Source organism: Anabrus simplex, chromosome 1 (genome assembly GCF_040414725.1).
Source record: "Anabrus simplex isolate iqAnaSimp1 chromosome 1, ASM4041472v1, whole genome shotgun sequence".
NCBI classification, from domain to species: domain Eukaryota; kingdom Metazoa; phylum Arthropoda; class Insecta; order Orthoptera; family Tettigoniidae; genus Anabrus; species Anabrus simplex.
Window position 1 is genome coordinate 708,021,756 of NC_090265.1, and position 20,400 is coordinate 708,042,155.

A 20,400-nucleotide genomic window follows, 5' to 3' on the forward strand; every position below is an offset into this window, starting at 1 on the left:
CTGCTATCTGATGGTAACTGTTGTCACTATAAGTCGATGCAGAACAAAACTTTGAGAGTGTGTATAACCATTGCTGCATCAACAATAATAGTATGTTTTCCATTGCTTCGAAAACAAAATCATGAAACCCCGACAATCGTTTTGAATAACCCTGTATAATGTATAAGGTCTAAAAAATTTTCCTCCTTTTACGTAGTAAGTTTACAAGTTGGTTAAGTGTGTAGTTAAATTGTTACTTCTTGTACAAAATATTTCAGCTGTCTTGGATTATTTTTTCCAAAATCAGGTCACCTAGTTGATGAATGGTTTAATCACAGCAATGATAATTCACTGCACACAGCAATACAATTAATCACCCTAAACAACTACCAGTTTTACAGTTAACCCAATATTAAATTCAGTACAGGCCACAACACTAGGAATGTGTAAAAGATACAACATTGTTGAAAAAACTGGTCAAGGTGCCTCAATCATTAGTATTTGCTTAGTAGTTCCTTATAAAACATGTGGTATGATGGCTTTTCTCTCCTTTGGGTAACTTTTAAATTTGGACTGGTACCACCAATGAGTCAGCAGAGCACATTCCACCTGAAAACATAACAAAAGTGTTAGTTAACTTAAACACACAAACTTCACTCACTGAGGAGAGGTCATCATTCTTGATAAGGGGAGTAAGTCCAAGAGGAACATAGAATCACATAAGGTGCTCAAGATCCTTTCAGTTGATCTCTCAATCCTCACTGACCTGCACTTGTGATACTGTAAGTAGGTGGCAGCTCGTGACAAAATGTTTAGGGAGTTCACAACAACATTTTTGTTCATGTCTCAAATCAGCAAAAAAGTAACATAGGTACATAAATCACTTCACTAAAAGTTCCTTGTACGGTTCCTTTTTCACAAATAATATGGCAGAACCCTTGTAATTGAGGATAAATTTTATACTATACTAATCAGTGTAGAACAAAAGTAAAATTCATAATAACTTTACTACACTGCAAATATTGAAGGATGCAAGCACTATTCTTGCTTTTTAAATAGCACGAAGTTCACCTGGGTGTTAGTGTAGAACAAAACCAAACCCCATGGCCTACCAAGCTACCGCTGGTCATCCCGGTGGCCTGCAGATTATGAGGTGTCATGTGGTCAGCTCATCGAATCCTCTCGGCCGTTATGCTTGGGTTTTCTAGACCGGGGCCGCCATCACACCGTCAGATAGTTCCTCAAATGTAATCATGTAGGCTGAGTGGACCTCGAACCAGCCCTCAAATCCAGGTAAAAATCCCTGCCCTGGCCGGGAATCGAACCCAGGGCATCCGGGTCAGAGACAGGCGCGCTACTGCTACTCCATGTTAGTGTAAAACAAAATTAAAATTCATAATAACTTTACTGCACTGTGAACATTGAAGGATGCGAGCAGTATTCTTGGTTTTTAAATAGCACGAAGTTCACCTGGGTGTGACAGGAAGCGTGGAAATAATATGTACCGCATTTACCAGTTGATTTTTTAAATAATTGTTTCCAAATTGACCCAGTAATCTCCACATTATCTCGGTTAATCAGGGTTCTACTGTATCACATGTTAATTATTCTCGTCTTGGAAATTATAGACAACACTAACAAAGGGAATTCAATACTCGTGTTTTTGTGTGCATGAAAAATGTCATGTTTATTTATTTTTGTACTCAAATGAGCAAGGTCTGTGCACCCAGCTGATTTCCATACACTTCTTTCTTTGTTGAACAATAAACAAGGTAAAAAATGCGCATTCCTAGATCTACATCCACAGAGCCACTTGCATGTTTTGTACACTTCTCTCTTAAACTTACGCCTATACTCGCATTTGTCAGTTTTTGTAACTTTTTTCAATAATCAACTCTGGTCTGTTCGGTCCAAACCTTTTAATTTCTAACTTATCCTGATAGGTTAATATTTTGCTGGTTAAAATTACGTGAACTGAATTAATTTCCTCTTACACAAAGAATACCATGGTTACAAACCATACAAACCGAGAAGCAAAACACAAGACCCAAATAAATTTCACTTGAAAAGATTTTCCAATCACAAGGTAAAGCAAACTTCTTCTCGCGATTACGAACACCTGTTCACAACAAGCTAGAAAATGCCTATTCAGAATTACTAGTGAAATCTGCCGGTAATGTAATGCATTAGCAGCTCCCGGAAGGCTGTGGCTGACCGCAGTAGGGGAGGTGGTGGACCCTTGTGGTCAGCTGTAATACTGCCACTGATTTGAGGGTGGCTCTAAACGACAAGGCACATACCTTACCGTGCTCCTCGCTAATGGGAATATCAGTGCATAAACCATAACGTCATCTGCTTTGCGCATGCTTATAGTCTTCAGCACAATAGCGCATTACCCAGTGTGCTCGCTGCACTGTCAGTCAAAACGAACAACTCTTGGTTTAACGGAGCTTCGATATAAGTCAAAAGCTTGTGATCAATTGTCAATTTTAATCTAAGCACTTAATTCCCTTGGCTCAAGGACTGGATGCTTTTGCTGTGTTCAACATCTCTGCAACTCACACACAACAATATCCTCCACCACAATAACATGCAATTTCCCATACATGGCAGAGGGTCTACTGTATGCATGTCCAACCCTTGTCCCGTTTCTCTACAGGGTCGCGTATGAAGCAAGATGAACCATTGTAGTGAGTTTTTACAAATGGATGCCCTTCCTCACATCAACCTCATCAGAGGAATTAATGAGATGAAATGAATAACGTGATATGTGATAGTAGGAAGAGAGAGGCACATAGCCTATCCCCGTCCTATAACACCAAAAGGTCCGCTCAATGCTTTATTCAATTCCAAATTTTTTCACAGTGTTCATGTGGAGTGATTGCGGTTGATGGTTATTCCCGTCTAATGGAATTGAATTCAGGCTTTTGGCATGCAATCTAGTGATTACAAATTGTACACCATCACATCTCCTACCCTGCCAGCAAAAATTCTGATAGTGACATTTTTTCAACCAAAGGGACTTGAACTGGCTAAACAATGTGTCAGACCATATAGACATGGCCAGCAGATGGGCAATTATGAACGAAAAAATGTCAGTAACATATTTCTTAAAAGAACCTCTATTAAGAGGCTGTTAAAAATACAGTAAATGTAAATTCTACAAAATGCTTTCAGCAGTAAATATTTTGTGAACAGTGAAAAATTTTCAGTGACTGTCTAATTCTTGTCAAATCCTGAAGTTGGAATCACTTCCCCCATTCGAGGATGCAGTATCACATCCATTGTTTGCAATATCATTCTCAGATCCACTATTCTCTAAATCGCATTCACCATTATACAACACAAGTGACCGCGTGGTTTGGGGCACGTGGCTGTCAGCTTGCATCTGGGAAATAGTGGGTTTGAACCCCACTGTCAGTAGCCCTGAAGGTGATTTTCCGTGGTTCCCATTTTCACATCAGGCAAACGCTGGGGCTGTACCTTAATTAAGCTCGGTTGCTTCCTTCCTTCTCCTAGCCCTTCCCCCCCCCCGTGGGTGGTGTCAGTAGAATAACAACCACGGTATCCCCTGTCTGTCATAAGAGGCAACTAAAAGGGGCCCCAGGGGCTCTCAACTTGGGAGCGTGGGTTTGCAACCACGGGGCCCTTACCTGAGTCATGGCATTGCTTCCACTTGTGCCAGACTCCTCAATTTCATCTATCCTATCACACTTCCCTTGGTCAACTCTTGTTCTTTTCCGACTCCAATGGTATTGGAGCACTCGAGACCTAGGGAGTTCTTCATTTTCACGCCCTTCGTGGCCCTTCGTGGCCCTTGCTTTTATTTGGCTGATACCTTCATTTTTCAAAGTGTCGGATTCCTTCCATTTTTTCTCTCTGATTAGTGTTATGTAGAGGATGGCTGCCTTGTTGTACTTCCTCTTAAAACAATAATCACCACCACAACCATCCTAGACATTTCCCATCCCATTGTCGCCATAAGACCTGTCTGTTGTCGGTGCGAAGTAAAGCAAATTTAAAAAAAAATTCACAGAAAATATATCAATTTTGCTAATAGTAGATGGTGCATGTAAACCATAAGTGTTGTATTTCATAAATGAACTTCAATGAGGTTCTGTATCTGCGCAGCACTGCATTTTTGCAATATGAAATTCTGAACACACAGAACTGTCTAATTCTGAGTTATGTTTATCATCATCCTAGTAGACACTTTTGTAAAAGTTATCAAACAAAAAAAACAAAAAAGTTCTGGCCAGAAATGGGTTCAGTAACTAGGTTCACCAAACATTTTAGAGTTTTAAGTTTACTTACTCTATACTGTTACTTTGTCTAAATATTATTAGAATTTTAATTGTTTTGTAAGAATCGTGGATTAAGAAGATGCATAACTTCACAGAAGCTTGTAGACTGAACAATGGAAGGCAAAATGGCCTATAAAAACATAATCGTATGGACTCAGCTACTGTATGCAGAGATTTTTTAATTTGACACCATCTGGCTGTCTGCTCATCAATTTCGACGTTCTGTTTTACTCTAGGCCTCCTAGATGGCAGAGTAATCCAAATCTCCCTTGAGCATCTATGGCTGAGTTTTTTTTCTTGAATTTTGTTGGGTGAACACCAAATGTGACACCAAAGATCTTTTAGAGACCAACATCATACGACATGGAGTATCAAATGGACTTTTTACCACCCTTCAAAAATCCGCCTACCTCTGCTGGGTTTGAAACAAACTCGGCAAACATGTGAGGGCTAGAGACCAGCTCAAACCAGTCCCCCTCTAGGCATAACGTGATCATACCCCACAACTTGACAATACTGGTCTGGAAATTCAATTAATATTTCTATATGGCCTATAATGAAGATTGATGATGGTAACATAATTCAGGAGCCTGGCATATTCTCTTTTACACTTTTCAAAGGACCCAAGGAATACCATTGTAAATGGGGAGATAGTTTACATCTTGGGAAAAAACTTACATAGGTAAAAATGCTCTGGGAAAGGGTGTAAATGTTACACATATGCATATTAATAATTTACAGAGTATTTTAATCTTAATCCTATTACAGTAGTTACCTCAAATAAAGATCCAACGTAAATTAACTGTTGGCACTACACTGCCTTTGTAATTCTGCACATCCACTGACCATGAGTGAGTAGTTAAAATGTTGTGCAATACAGTATATTAATTCTATAGCCATTCTAAGAAAGATAGCCATGCTCGTCAGAGTCATCATGCAGTTTATGTAGCTTCCCCTGATATTCGTAATCGGCTAGTTTCGCCTATGTGTTGTCGTAAAGTGTGTTCTGTCCGGTTTGGTCATCATGCCAGGGTTACTCAAAGCATTATAGGCTAGTTGTGATGCAGTTTTACTTTGATTCTTTTCCGTCTCGAACAACCTAATGTGGCGTAAATGGCGGGAAGCATAAAATGTTGCAAACGTAAATTTGAGGATTTTAACCTACTGTATTGCCAAATTTTGATGGAACCTTCCGTCCTGCGATCGTAAGGTGGTAACGTACTTTGACGGACACTTCCATCCCGGTGCACGGAACATTTATAAGTTCATTATCGCAGTTAACTGGTCAGAGAGATTTATTCTGTTTGTTTTGCAGCCTACCCAATAGATGTCAGATGATACTTCAAGCTATTTTCTCTGTGTAAATAGTAACTCTAAGCTGAAATGTGGAAAATAATAAGCACCTCAGTTTGCCGCTAATTGTAAACAATCATGGCGCATCCAAGCACGGCATGGATGAGGCTTTAAAAAAAAAAAAGATCAGATGTAAGGCTTTTCAGGCGTTTGCTCTGATAACCAGTGTTTCGTCTTAGGTCTGACACTAGACTCATCAGAGTACGATGTGTCAGACCCTACCCACTGATGCTGGGGTGTATGCAGGTGAACTACTACTATTCTCGTTTTCATTCCCCACCCTGAAGGGGTGGGGCGGGCCACCTAGAGGGTTACGCCCTTGCTCTGGCCAAGAGGTGCGGGCGGGTCAAGGAGATGTGTGGAAAAGGGAAGGTGCGTAAACAAAGTGAGAAGTGGTAGGGTATGTGTTCGAAGAGGAAAAGTTAGATAGATGGGAAGTAGAATTGTGGACTAGAAAGGTGCATGTGTACGATATTAATATATGACTTAAGAAAGACATGACGGAACTGAAGGAAGAGAAGTTTTAAGCAAGGGGGTGATGAGGGAGTTGAAGAGCAAGGAGATGAAACACCGATGAGAAGGTTACAAGAGAAGTGAGTAAGAGTCAGGAAAGGTCAGCGGGGGACGGTGGTGGCGGAAAGAAGAAATTAGTTGGAGGAGGGGATGGACTAATGGGTTGAGGAGGTGAAACGGGAGGAGGGGTCGGCCGGGGGTGACGACAGATGGTGTAGGTTTGAGCGTGCTGGTGGTGAACGAGAAGGCTCCACTCTATATTGATGACCATAGATGGGGGCGCCGTGGCAATGAGGCGCTGGACGTCGGCGATATTCGCGAGGAGGAGACGTACCATGTATGTTGGTCCTGAACTGGTCTGAATGTGAAACGCACGACAGGTGGGGATTCCGGTGGTGTGAAGTTCTTGTAGGATGTCCTGGCTGGAGATGGAAGGGTCGAGTCCACGGATCACACAGCTGGGGAGGCCATGATGAGATGTGGATTGCTGCGTGAGCGTTGATGACGGTGGTGCTGCTGCTGCGACGTTGTCTTGAAGCGATGGCGGCATTGAGTCGGAGGATGCCAAGGTGTTGTTATGAGGAGGGAGGGGGTTTACCATTGTAGAAAATGTAGAAAGTGGAAGGCAGGAGGTTATAATGGGCGATGGGTGGCTAGTCGTGACAAATGTAGCCGGGATGTGAGAGGAAGACAAATGCTTCGTCGCAGAAGTCGTGGTGGTGATAGCTGTTGTAGGGGAAAGGGAAGAGGAAGTCAATGTGGGTTGTTGCAAGGTTAAGGTTGACGACATGTGGACGACGGGAAGTGTGGTAGGGTCGGCGAAGAGTTGGGCAAGTATGGATGGAGGAGTAGATTCCACAGGGTAGAAGCGGTTATGCACGGATACGCCAGCGTTGATGAGGTGCTGCTGGTCGTCCAACGTTGGTATGTAGAGAAGAATCAGTGGAGATGGCAATGAACTGGTGCCGTCCAATAGCTGGTAGGCGTCATGTATGCGGAAGCCAGTGGAGTGGATGGCGGTGTAGATATCATCTTCGGAGATGGCTGGAGCAATGTCTAGGATGGCGCACATGTACATGGTGACAGCCAACGAGGCGTCAACCTATGTTTTTGGGGGTCGGCTGGGTAGCAACTATAGATGATGGCCACCCGGCCGCAAAAAAAGACAAAGGGTTGCGTGGACGTAAGTATAGTCCAATTTGGAGAAGAAAAGCCTGTGCATGTGTCCCCCGCAGTAGGCTTGAGGATCTCTCGTGAGATGTTGCAGGTGAACATCGCATTTCATCATGAGGTTATTTCATTCCCTCTCCTCATACGAGGAGGGGCGGGCCATCAGCTCAACTAGGAACTCTTAGGCCGTGTGTAAAAGAAAAGAATCATAGGAAAAAACGAAAGAGTGGAGGGTATATATTGTACATACCAGAGAAGGAAAAAGATATTGAATTGGCGTAAGGACACCATGACAACAAGTCGGGACCCAGGGAGGACCCGCAAAGCACCCCGCGCAAGCAGACCCCTACAAACACCGGGGGAAGAGGGGCGAGAAATTTATTTACATATCTACGTATCTTGGGCGTGCAAATCAGAAAAAGACATATTATTACGGAGAGTTACAGAAGTAATTACATAAATTGAGCTGGTACAATGGCGGGAGGGGGGGGGAGGTTCGGGGTGAAGTTGGCGGAAGGGGTAGGGTAGTATTGTGGTAATGTCAGTTATTGAGGTAGCGAGTAGGTGAAGTAGGTCCATGATGGGGAGGGGCGGTAGAAAAACGGGTGGCCGTGGGGCAGGTTGGTAGATGGCTTGCGGTGGTGGAACGGGTGTGGGGCTATGAGAAGGGGAAAGAGGAGGGGAGCGGGCGGTACGGGGTGGGGAGCAAGAATGTTCCACTCGGTAGGTTTGCCTGCGGAAACGGACGCCGGTGGAGAGTAGATGGTCTACGTCGGCAGCAGATGAGAGTTGGAGGCGAACCATGAAGGTCGGGCCTTTGGTGTTGAAAATACGAAGCGCCCGACGGGCTGGGACACCTGCCAGTTGCAGTTCATTCAGGATGTCCTGTTCAGGGATGTCAGGGTCAATGCCACGGACGACACAGCTAGGAGATGGAAACTGCTGGTGGACTGGAGTTGAGGCATCTGCTTGGCCATGCGAAAATGGCGGATCTGCGACGGTGGCACCCGTGTGGTTGGCAGAGGGTTGCTGGGGATTGCGTAATGTGGGAGGTAGGGAGGTGGTGGTCGTTGACATGATAAGAGAGGGGTGGCTAGTAATGGTAGTAAGGACGGAAGTAGAGGGGGGAGTATGGGCAGAAATGGTGAAAGTAGTAGTAGTGGTTAATGTGGACGAAATAGAGGTGGGGGGCGGTGGGGACTGTGGGAGGTGTGGGAGGGGGATATGGATGAACGCTAGGAACAGTGCCGGAATCAGAGCGTAGTTGTTGGAGGATGTACTCAGGAGTGGGTACCACTTCATGAAGTTGTCCGTTGATGTTTGCTCCGCTGGTTTGGAAGGCTGTCGCGTCGGCTTGATCGAAAAAATTGGACCAAGATCTGCGTTGACATTCCATTAGTGGTGCGATCCTTAAGCCGCATAGCAAAACAGACTGGGAGAACGTCGATAATCGTAGATTCAATGTGCAGACAAGAAAGGTGTTCCACTGATCAATACTTCTTTATTGTGAATGGATTATTACACTAGTACCGGTTTCGGCCTTTCATGGCCATCATCAGCTAGTACATAACATTTATAGTCATTAGACAAAATTACAAAGATGTTACGTTAGATCATTCGGATGTCTAATGAAGAATGGAAATAAAATATATTGCAGTATTGTTATGTTAAATTATCTGAGATTAAAGGTGGTGGTGATGGTTACAATAAACTAAAACCTATTGAGTGTACATGGATATGAGTACATTAAAAACATTAAGACATATAGGCCACAGTATAAAACACCTGAAAAATTTTAACACATTAAAACATAGTGTATGTTTTTTTTTTTTTTGCTAGGGGCTTTACGTCGCACCGACACAGATAGGCCTTATGGCGACGATGGGATAGGCAAGGCCTAGGAGTTGGAAGGAAGCGGCCGTGACCTTAATTGAGGTACAGCCCCAGCATTTGCCTGGTGTGAAAATGGGAAACCACGGAAAACCATTTTCAGGGCTGCCGATAGTGGGATTCGAACCTACTATCTCCCGGATGCAAGCTCACAGCAGCGCGCCTCTACGCGCACGGCCAACTCGCCCGGTAGTGTATGTTTTAAAAACGTCTATTAAAATTTGAGTTCATGTTGTGTAGCATTCATTCTTCAATCTTCTTGTGGTTCTTGTGCTGATTTAGTTGTATTAGGTGGTCATCGAGAATGTTCTATGGCTGATATACTTATATTAATGTGTTGTAAGAACTCTTGTCATTAAATTTTTATTGAAAATTGATTACTGTGCAATTCAACTATTGATGTACTCCAGTAAGTTTTATATATACTGCGAGACAGGGTTTGGTTTTGGAGCAGTTGGTGGCAACACTTATCTCGTCTATACACGTTATGTGGTTGTTATCTGTAAAGATAAGTTAATGTACCGGTAAGTATAGTGTGCGTATGAAAGAATGCCTGGTGTATGTATGAAAATGAAAAGAGTACTTACTATTGTTGTTGTGGATGTTGTGTACCGATAAGTTTGGAGCACCGCCGTCTCAATCCTATATACTGCCTGCTCTATGCTATGTGGTTAACATGCTTCTCAGCGTGAGCTCTTAGTATCACCCACGTTGTTGTGTTCTAGTGCGTTTGCATTTATGTGTGTGTCTCTGGTTGTAAAATGATTAATTGTTGTGTTCCTCTCTGTATATCAAAGCAGGAAATCCAAATTCTTTACGTGTGAGGATTCATGTTATCCCCCAGAAAAGAACTTAACGCTATATCAAGGCAAGGATCAACCAAGGGTAATCAATGGATTTCATCCGATTATTCTCGTGTGTGTGGCCTGAATTTTAGAGATGGAGATAAAAGATAAAACTAAAAAAATATATATTAAAGCCAGAGAGCGTGCCTAGTCTGTCTTCGAATTATCCCCATTACCTTTAAACCAAAAAAATAGCTCCACGAAAGACCAGACAGCGACAAGATATTTCTTCAGAAGAAATCTGTGATGAAACAAGCTCTTCAACCGCAGAAAATACATTGGATGGCGAGTACGAAATTCATGTGAACAACGATGTATCAATCCAAGTCAATATTTCAACGTCCGACTCGCTGGCTGAACGGTCAGCGTATTGACCTTCGGTGTCCCGGGTTCGGGGATTTTAACTTTAATTGGTTAATTCCAATGGCACGGGGGCTGGGTGTATGTGTTGTCTTCATCATCATTTTCATCCTCATCACGACGCGCAGGTCGCCTACGGGAGTCAAATAGAAAAACCTGCACCTGGTGAGCCGAACCCACCCTGGGATATCCCGGCACTAAAAGCCATACGACATTTCATTTCAATATTCCAACGAGTAAGAATGACAGCAGTGATCAGAAAATTAGACATTAGAGGCTCCGATTAAGAATTCTGAGACTGCGATAACAGCTGATGAGTAACCATAATAAAGTTAAAAGACTACAGAGACAATTCGAAGACAACCCAGAAATTAATCGTCTGAATAAAGTAAAGGAAGCAGCCAAATATAAAGGAAAAACGACCGTTTTATAAATGAAATTCATAATTTTCGCAAGACAATATCCGGGCAGTCAGAACAAATCACGCGTTACTATGTGGCGTGGGGAATACGAATATGGCAGGACTCCTGGTCTAGTTCCTCTTTAGTTCAGAAATGATGACTGTAATGCCTTTCGGCAAAACAATCCAGATTGTGTGCATTTCTATTCAAAACGTGAAAAACTGAAGTGTCCGACTAATGAGACGGCAGATGCTGTCTCGCTAACTGTGAAATCTATAGTGGAATGTGTGTCTTATCCGTTACAAAATCGGTTATTTTATGTTCCCACTAGATGTTCTGGAGATGCAATAGAAGTTCTATTTAGTTCAGTGAGATTGGGTGGTGGATTTAATGACATGACGAATGCACGCATTATATGCTGTAAAACGTATCCTGAAATCTGGTCATGAACGAAGTGACAGCGAAATAGTGATAGAAATATTTTTGCGCCCACTGCTGGTAAATAACAGTAAGAAAAGGACTAAAAAGGTGTTCCGTTACTCGTGTCGAGAAAATTCTGCACTTTGTATGTACCATGCAGCATGGGATGATACTAATATATTTACTGTAACTGGCATCGTTTTATATATTTTATGTTTCTGTATCTTACAAGCTCAAGTGTGAAATGTTAATTTCTGTATGTGCATTATCTTCTCAATTAGTAACATGTTAAGGATTATTTTTCATTTTATATTAGCGTTACGCACCAACTCTCATTTAACCAACATGTGCTCTGGGTGCGGTAAGTGCTGCCATCTGCAATGTCGCTGTAAATGCAATTCTCGCGGCACAGAGCAGGCAGTATATAGAGATTGAGACGGCGGTGGTTTGGAGACTTGCTGTGTTCTGCTACAAGTACGTCTGGGGCTCATGTTAGCTGTGGGGAGGGATGTAGGTGGAGGGGAAGGAGGAGTCGCTATTGTGGAGGTAGGGGCGGGGTTAGACTTGTGATTCGTCGGTTTGTTAGGACATGTGTTTATTATTTTGAGATAGTCATTCTTTATTGCAGGAATGGTTTTATCAAAGATGATGCTGGTTTTCTCTGTAATGTTGTTAATGTTATGATTGGGGTTAGCATATTGGTCCAGAGAAATATAGAAATCTTCGGTTATGTTGAGCAGGGGCCCTTAGAGTTTATGTTTAATATCTTCATGTCATTATTGATGTCTGTGAAACTATGCTTAGATTCTTCTACATGTTGGCCTATTGATGAAAAATGGTTGTGTTTTACTGCATATATGTGTTCATTGTAGTGGATGGTGAAGTTTCTGCCTGTACGTCCAATATAACTTGTGTCACAGTTGTTACATTTGGTACGGTAGAAACCTGATTGGTTGTATTTATTATTATTATTATTATTATTATTATTATTATTATTATTATTATTATTGACTGTTTTGGTGTTATGTATAGTGTTGGTGCTGTTGTGTGTGCTATTTTCAGGTTGTGCTTCTTAAAAATAATAGTTATAGTATATATATTGGTGTTGTTGAAGGTAAATAGGACATGATCTTTTTTGGGTTTGGCTGTTTTAATTAATTTAGTTTTAGGTTGGTATTTTATTTTGCGAATGATTTTGTTAACCATTTGTTAACCATGTACTGGAGTACATCAATAGTTGAATTGCAAGTACTCAATTTTCAAAAAAAATTTAATGACAAGAGTTCTTACAACACATCAATATATCAGCCATAGAACATTCTCGATGACAACCTAATACACTAAATCAGCACAAGAACCAAAAGAAGATTGAAGAATGAATGCTACACAACATGAACTCAAATTTTAATAGACATTTTTAAAATATATACTATGTTTTAATGTGTTAAAATTTTTCAAGTGTTTTATACTGTGGCCTATATGTCTTAATGTTTTTAATGTACTCATATCCATGTACACTCAATAGGTTTTAGTTTATTGTAACCATCACCACCACCTTTAATCACAGATATTTTAACATAACAATACTGCAATATATTTTACTTCCATTCTTCATTAGACATCCGGATGATCTAACGTAACATCTTTGTAATTTTGTCTAATGACTATAAATGTTATGTACTAGCTGATGATGGCCATGAAAGGCCAAAACCGGTACTAGTGTAATAATCCATTCACAATAAATAAGTATTGATCGGTGGAACACCTTTCTTGTCTGTACATCGAATCCAATCAATACGGAAAATGAAACATAAATAATAATAAATCATAGATTCTTCGATAGCGGTGTCCACACCAATGATGAGATGGGTATGCATGGTGAATAGGGGAGGCGACAGCCAACTAGGTGTCTGCCAATTTATTATTCTTGGGCCGACTGAGTAGCTGTTGAGAAGAGGGCCAACCAACCGAAAAAATTGTGGACATTGGACGTACGAAAGAGGATGATGGAGGATCGCAGGTGAACTTATCAGAAGCCCTATATAGGAGGCACAGTCTGATAACTGCATACGGGAGATAAATCTCCACAATGGAATTATTGCCAGCCTAACAATTCTGAATGGAAATTCTAAGTTCCCAAGGAGGGAATTAGATTTTTTTTCCACCAATAGAGCATGTCAAAAAACAGATCAGATGTAAGGCTTTTCAGGCGTTTGCTCTATTAACCAGCGTTTTGTCTTAGGTCTGACACTAGACTCAAATACTGCAGTACCACAGCAGAGGCCATCCCCACACTGGTACCAACCCCATTGAGACTTCAGAGTCAACATTCTGGGCACTTCCCATCCAAAATTGCTCCTACAGAGAAGAAATTAGAGCCATCCAAGTGATGCAAAGTGTGTTATGCACAGGGTCTAAGGAAGGAAACCTCTTTTCAATGTGTCAAATGCATGGTTGCCCTCCATGTTGATACCTGTTTCTTGGTGTACCATACAAAAAATTATTTCTCCAAACCATAAAAACATGATAAAACATGAAATATGTTATCGTGTGTGTCTTCAAGTTTCATGCATGTGATTAGTCTCATTTATATTACAGTGACTGAAAAATAAATGGTATGTAAGGGAATATTTTCTTTCACAAGTAATTGTAGGCCAAAGGGTTAATACATTGCAAACATAGAGAATCTGAGGGGACCAACAAAAATGTTGTAAACGACGAGAAAACAAAATGCGAGAACATAAAAACAGGGTGAGACTATTTCCTTTATTAGAGTGCTTAGATAATTTACACTACAAGAGACAATAGGCAATGTTATAATGATAAACAGGGTTCAGAGTCAGGTTGTGAGTTTCACAAATAGGATAAGTCCTCTCAGTTTTAATTACTGCATTGATGGGGTGAAAGTTCCTTTTGGGGAACACCTAGGTGTTAATATAAGGAAACATCTTCATTGGGGTAAACACATAAATGTGACTAAATAAAGGGTGCGATCTCTGCACAGGGTTATGAGGGTATTTAGGGGTAATAGTAAGGATGTAAAGGAGAGGGCATATAAGTCTCTGGTAAGAACCCAAATAAAGTATAGTTCCAGTGTATGGGACCCTCACCAGGATTACTTGATTCAAGAACTGGAAAAAATCCAAAGAAAAGTAGCTCGATTTGTTCTGGGTGATTTCCGACGGAAGAGTAGCGTTACAAAAATGTTGCAAAGTTTGGGCTGGGAAGACTTGGGAGAAAGGAGACGAGCTGCTCTAATAAGTGGTATGTTCTGAGCTGTCACTGGAGAGATGGTGTGGAATGACATCAGTAGACGAATAAGTTTGAGTGGTGTCTTTAAAAGTAGGAAAGATCACAATATGAAGACAAAGCTGAAATTCAAGAGGACAAATTGGGGCAAATATTCGTTTACAGGAAGGGGAGTTAGGGACTGTAATAAACCAAGGGAATGTTCAATAAATTTCAAATTTATTTGCAATCATTTAAGAAAGGGCTATGCTCAACAGATAGGGAATCTGCCACCTGGGCGACTGCCCTAAATGCAGATCAGCAGTGATTGATTGAACCAAGGATGTAACTTGCATCTAACAATACATTTATCAATTCACCATCAAGTTTGGAGGTGTTACATAATTACCTGGTTACAGAACACCCAGACAAAGATCGCAGGCCATATCGTTGAACCCCAGAGGACACACGTGAGGGCCATGTACACCATGATCTCGGCCAGCATGTGAGGGCTAGAGACCAGCTCGAACCAGTCGCCTCTAGGTATCACGTGATCATACCTCACAACTTGACCTGCAGGACAAGCACTTATTACTGCACTGTACAGTGGCAATCCACCACATCACTTGCAGCAGAGTGGATGAAGGACAAAGAAATAATAAAATCCTGGTCTTGAAATTCAATTAATATTTCAACATTGTAACTCATGTAAATCATCAGCACTATGGGAACGATACACAATAACATTTAATCGCAAGATAAATTAACACTTCCGCCAGAAGGCGGTAGCCAGAGATTATAAAAGTACACCATGTCCACTTAAGTAATTGTCATGAGAATGTTGACAGTAAGGCTTTAAACTGATACAGAATCACAAAATGTTGATAGGAGAATTGGTGCTGGCCACTCAGTATTTGGATGTTTATTCCGTCGTGTCTTCATGAATAAGGACCTTACAATGCATACCAAGCTCATGCTGTTGTCGTATAAACACTGCTTTACGGTTGTGAAACGTGGACCCTCTACTGTCAGGATACCAAAAAGCTAGAGTGCTTCCATCTGCAAAAACTTAGATCCAACTTGAAGATCAAATGGGAGGACCGTATCACTAAACTTGCAATTCTTGAGAAAGCACATGCTCTAAGCATTGAGGCTACCATCACTGGCCACCATCTTAGATGGATAGGGCATGTCCATCGCATGGGTGAAACCAGGCTTCCTCGTCAATATCTGTATGGTAAACTCTGTTCCGGCACAAGACCTTATGGAGCTCCTTTGAGGCGTTTCAAGGAATACTCAATTCTGGGACATGCTTGTTAAGAATCGTGCACTTTGGCGCCATACTGTTTCTACATCAGTTTCGGTGTTTGAAGAGTAACGACGGCGACGTGAAGAGGATAAACGACAAACACAGAAGCTCCGTCAAGCTCAGTTCCGCCCTCCCCCAACTATTTCATGTGATCTGTGTGGACGTACCGGGATGTTTCATGCCAAGATTGGGCTACTAAGTCATATTATGAAATATGTTCACAAAGCTTTGTGGGTGTAAAAATGTAAACTGCTGAAGAATATTGTAACCGCTACAGATTACACAGCATCAAAAATAATAGTATTAATAATAATAATAAACATAATTTTAAAAATTTAAACTTCATGATGAGATTTGATAAAGTTAAATTAAACACCCACACATGATAAAGACTTCAGAAACACATTGAGACATAAATACCAGGTTAACCAACATGGCAACTAAAAGGAAGGAGATCACAGGACAGGGGACCTCTGCTCCCTTCGCTGGTCACAAATCAAAGACGACAGAAATAAACTTGGCTCTGGGCAAGTGCCATACGAGGTAGTTCGTTGCGAGGAAAACAAGATTAACGGAGATCTTTCTGAACACTCAAATTTACTGATTATAAGGTAGATCATTGTGAAGAAAACGAGATTAACGGTGATCCCTTTCCGAACACTCAAATTTACTGGTTATAAGGTACAAACAAATTCAAAATAACATATTACAATGCATGTCCTAACGCACATCCGTTACAAAAATGACCATGTATGTGTTAGCGCACATCCGTTATGAAAAACCTTGTTTCTTCTAGACACGGTATTTACAATTATTGAATTATGGCAGGGTATTTACATTTTTTAAAATTTGAAATCAACGTGAAAATAACAACATAAAATTAAGGAAGGGCCCTGTTGAAACATTTACTAACAACAGAAAGCAGCAAATTAATAAAATTTAATGCAGAGGCCAGTTAGGTTGTAGCCTATCCTAAAACACTTCAGTAAAAGGTGCATAGCTTCAAACTGGTGTACGATAAGTTGACACACAATTACTGGAGGCATCCCCCATGAAAAAAATAAAATAAAAAAAAATTACAAACTTAAGACGTGAAAACAAAGCGACATTTACATTAGATTAGAATGTTCAAATCAAGAAAAGGGATTACCTCCGAAAACATGGGGGGTATGACTAGCCGCAAAGGCTAAGTCATTTGAAGTTAAAAATTGGCGAATGGAAGATACCCTGGGAAAACTCCGGCGCACAAAATATTTAAATTAAGAATTTACATTTGAAGGTTAAAATCTAAAACATGAATCAAACAGTGATCACCTCGTAGGGCCGGTAGTCCCATCACAGGACAGATGGAGAGAACCTTTGCTCCCTTCGCTGATCACAAATCAAAGATGACGGAAACAAGCTTGGCTCTGGGTAAGTGGCCAGCAGTCAGAAATGGGGCAATAAGGAAATAACCAATTACGGCACGGGAAGTACACTCACAGCTCTTACATTCACCAATAAGAAATTTCCTTATTCTGGCCTATCACAGAGAACTTCTAGAAAAATCTTTTTGCTGAACCAAAATATTACCGGATATGAAGAAACAACTAGAACAGACCTCTTTACACGTGTCAGTACACCCTGCCTCACAAGTTATTATCTTTAATCCTACGGAGCTAATTTACTGTTATTTACATTATAAAATTTTACACATTAATCAAATTAATTTAACAGAGTTGCAGAATAATTAACCCTTTCCAGCCCAGTGATGCCATATGGCATCATGACATTTAACATTTTTTTCTGTGCTTTGAAAATGATCTGGAATGTTATATGACATTATGGTAGGATACGTTGTGGTGTTAGGAGTTGGTTAGTAGCACTGGAGCAGTTCACTAGTTGAACATCGCCAAAGATTTATGCATGTTCCATGATCAAGCCAACTTGGAATTGGAGACTCTTTCACACCGTACTGCATTATAACATTTTATTGTAAGTACTATTCATTTTTGTTTCAAATTATGTTATTTTGGAGAGAAAGGATGTAATATAAATATTCTGTATGTAAGTTGTTATGTTGAGCTTTACAGTGTGTGTGTGTGTGTCTCTCTCTCTCTCTCTCTCTCTCTCTGTGTGTGTGAGAGAGAGAGAGAGAGAGACAGAGAGAGAGAGAGAGATATGGCATCAGTGGGCAGCAGCCATGTCTTAGGTTATGTTTATCTGAGGCAATTAGATATACATTCAGAGGTCTTTCTCATTATTATTGGTTGTTTTGCGATATTATGTAAACATTTAATAGTATATTTTGATCATTAAATATGAGAAAACCTTCTAATAAACAGCATAACTGAAACAAGTAGCCTACTATTCCAAATTATATCATAATAAAATTTTGTTAGAAGTTGCATTTCAAATTGTTGTGTACTACTTATTTATTTCCTTTTTCTAGATGAATCCATTAAGCTGAGAAATAGGTCATTCTTCTTCTGGAAGATGACATATCTGACGTTGATATTAGTGATGATGATGATGATGATGATGATAAGGAAGAAGTAACAACACCATATACAGTTGCATAACCAGTGCCAAATACTATTCCGGAAGTAGCGCTGAATTTTGAAGTAAATGATGAACCTAATCTGGATGAAGATGAAATACCGTTGGCTCTTCGACTTCAGGCAAAAACATCTAATTTAGGCTCCCCAGTACCCAATGAGAGGCAGAGGGACTCAAGGTTGCAGTGTAAAAACTTAGAACCTATTAATTCAGAGTGCACAGTGAATCACTCTGATCCACCAGGTGAAATGACTCCATACGAATATTTCAAACAATTTTGTACAGATTCTGTCATAGACAATTTTGTAGGCAACTCAAATTTATACTGTGTTTAGAAAACTGGATCCTCACTGAACACAAATAAACAGAGCAATTTCTGGGAATTCACATTCTGTCAGGCATAGTCAGGATGCCAAGTTACAGAATGTACTGGGCAGAAGCAACCAGATTTCCCCCAGTTGCTGACATTATGTCCCGCAATAGGTCTGACAAACTCAGAAACTTCTTCCAGATCAACGATAATATGAAGTCACGTGATCATCCTGAGTATGATAAACTTTTCAAAGCCAGGCCTTTTATTGATGCCATCAGAGCTAGATTCGCTGATATTGAGCCCGAGGAGTACAATTCTGTGGATGAAATTATAATACCGTTCAAAGGACGAAGTTCATTGAAACAATACATGAAAAATAAGCCTCATAAATGGGGTGTAAACGTTTTTGTTCGAGCTGGTTTTAGTGGCATTGTCTACACGATTTTGAAGTGTATGTTAGTAAAAGTACTATTTTATAACCAGGAGAATCGGTTTAACAATGGAGCATTTATATAAATGGTATTATGATTGTATTTCAGGTTCACAATTTGAAAAACTTTTCATGAGGACTTGCATCGCATGTGCCCAATGATGCCATATGGCGTCACTAATTTGTTAGCATATTGGGTCCAACAAAAATGAAATATTGGTGGTTTCATGTTCAGGACGCACATTTTAGATGAAATTCATGGAAAAATATCTTTTTCCATCACTGCAGATAATTTGGGCTGGAAAGGGTTAAATAACCCTAAATATCTTCACATTCCCAAATTAAAAGACTCTGTTCTTGACGTACAGTAAATAAAATAAGACAAATTTCCAAAAGTTCTTCTTTGTCCTCATCCAAAATGATAATTTTAAATATCATACTCAGTTAATCTTTCAAGTCAAAACAAAATAAACAGATTTTACAATATCAAAATGAAGGCGATGACTTTTGCCCTCTGGTAACATACTTAATGTCTTTTTCTTTGAGACTTTCCAAAATTACATAAAATGACACACAATATCTTTCAAAATACAATGGCCTTGTCACCATGACAACTATCTTTAACCGGATACGAGTTGCAGCTGACGACGAGAATCACACCATACATTTTTTTGGGTAAGGACTGATCCTGTCAAGGCTGCCAGAACTAGAGTTTGGATCAGAGACAAATCTATACTGAAACGTTGGCAGAAGGTAACCAAGTTCTTCGGTATGGTTCCCCTTGCTCCAATTAAGAAAACAATAATAATCTCCACAAATCAAGTGGAAAAGGTAAAAGTATAAAACAGTAGCTGTATTCAGAGAGGTATAACTCGAAGTCCAGGTTGATGGACAGTGAATGATACCAGTATCTCTTTTCCTGGAAAATCACATTCGAGAGGTTAATGTAAGAGCTGTGACTGTAATTCCAGTGCCCTAATTGGTTATTTTCTGATTGCCCCATTTCCAGCTGCTGGCAACTTGCCCAGAGCCAAGCTTGTTTCCATCGTCTTTGATTTGTGATCAGCGAAGGGAGCAGAGGTCCCCTCCGTCTGTCCTGTGATGGGACTACCGGCCTCCGAGGTGAGCACTGTTTGGTTCATGGTTTGGATTTTAATCTTTAAATGTAAATTCTTAATTTAAATTTTTTGTGCAGGCTGCATCACACTAGCTTACACTTGTATCCCCAATATCTATAATTAAAATATTTACTTGTAGCAGAGCTGGAGTCCTTCGGAGCTCTGAAACTTTGTCGAAGTCAAGCAATTTTAATGCACCCTGCAGTGGCAATGCACATGGTTCACTTTC

The 20,400-nt window shown here is 40.5% G+C and overlaps 1 protein-coding gene across 1 annotated transcript in view; it reads right to left on the reverse strand.

The window, feature by feature from the left end:
• Positions 1-231: 231 nt before the first annotated feature.
• LOC136857369 (polyprenol reductase-like) overlaps positions 232-20,400 on the reverse strand; it is a 53,803-nt gene continuing 33,634 nt past the window's right edge. The window contains exons 4-5 of the mRNA XM_068230379.1: positions 14,873-15,036; positions 232-588 (exon numbers count right to left, since the gene is read on the reverse strand). Coding sequence (XP_068086480.1) covers positions 496-588; positions 14,873-15,036 — 257 coding nt within the window. The 3' untranslated portion in view covers positions 232-495. The remainder of the gene's footprint in view (positions 589-14,872; positions 15,037-20,400) is intronic.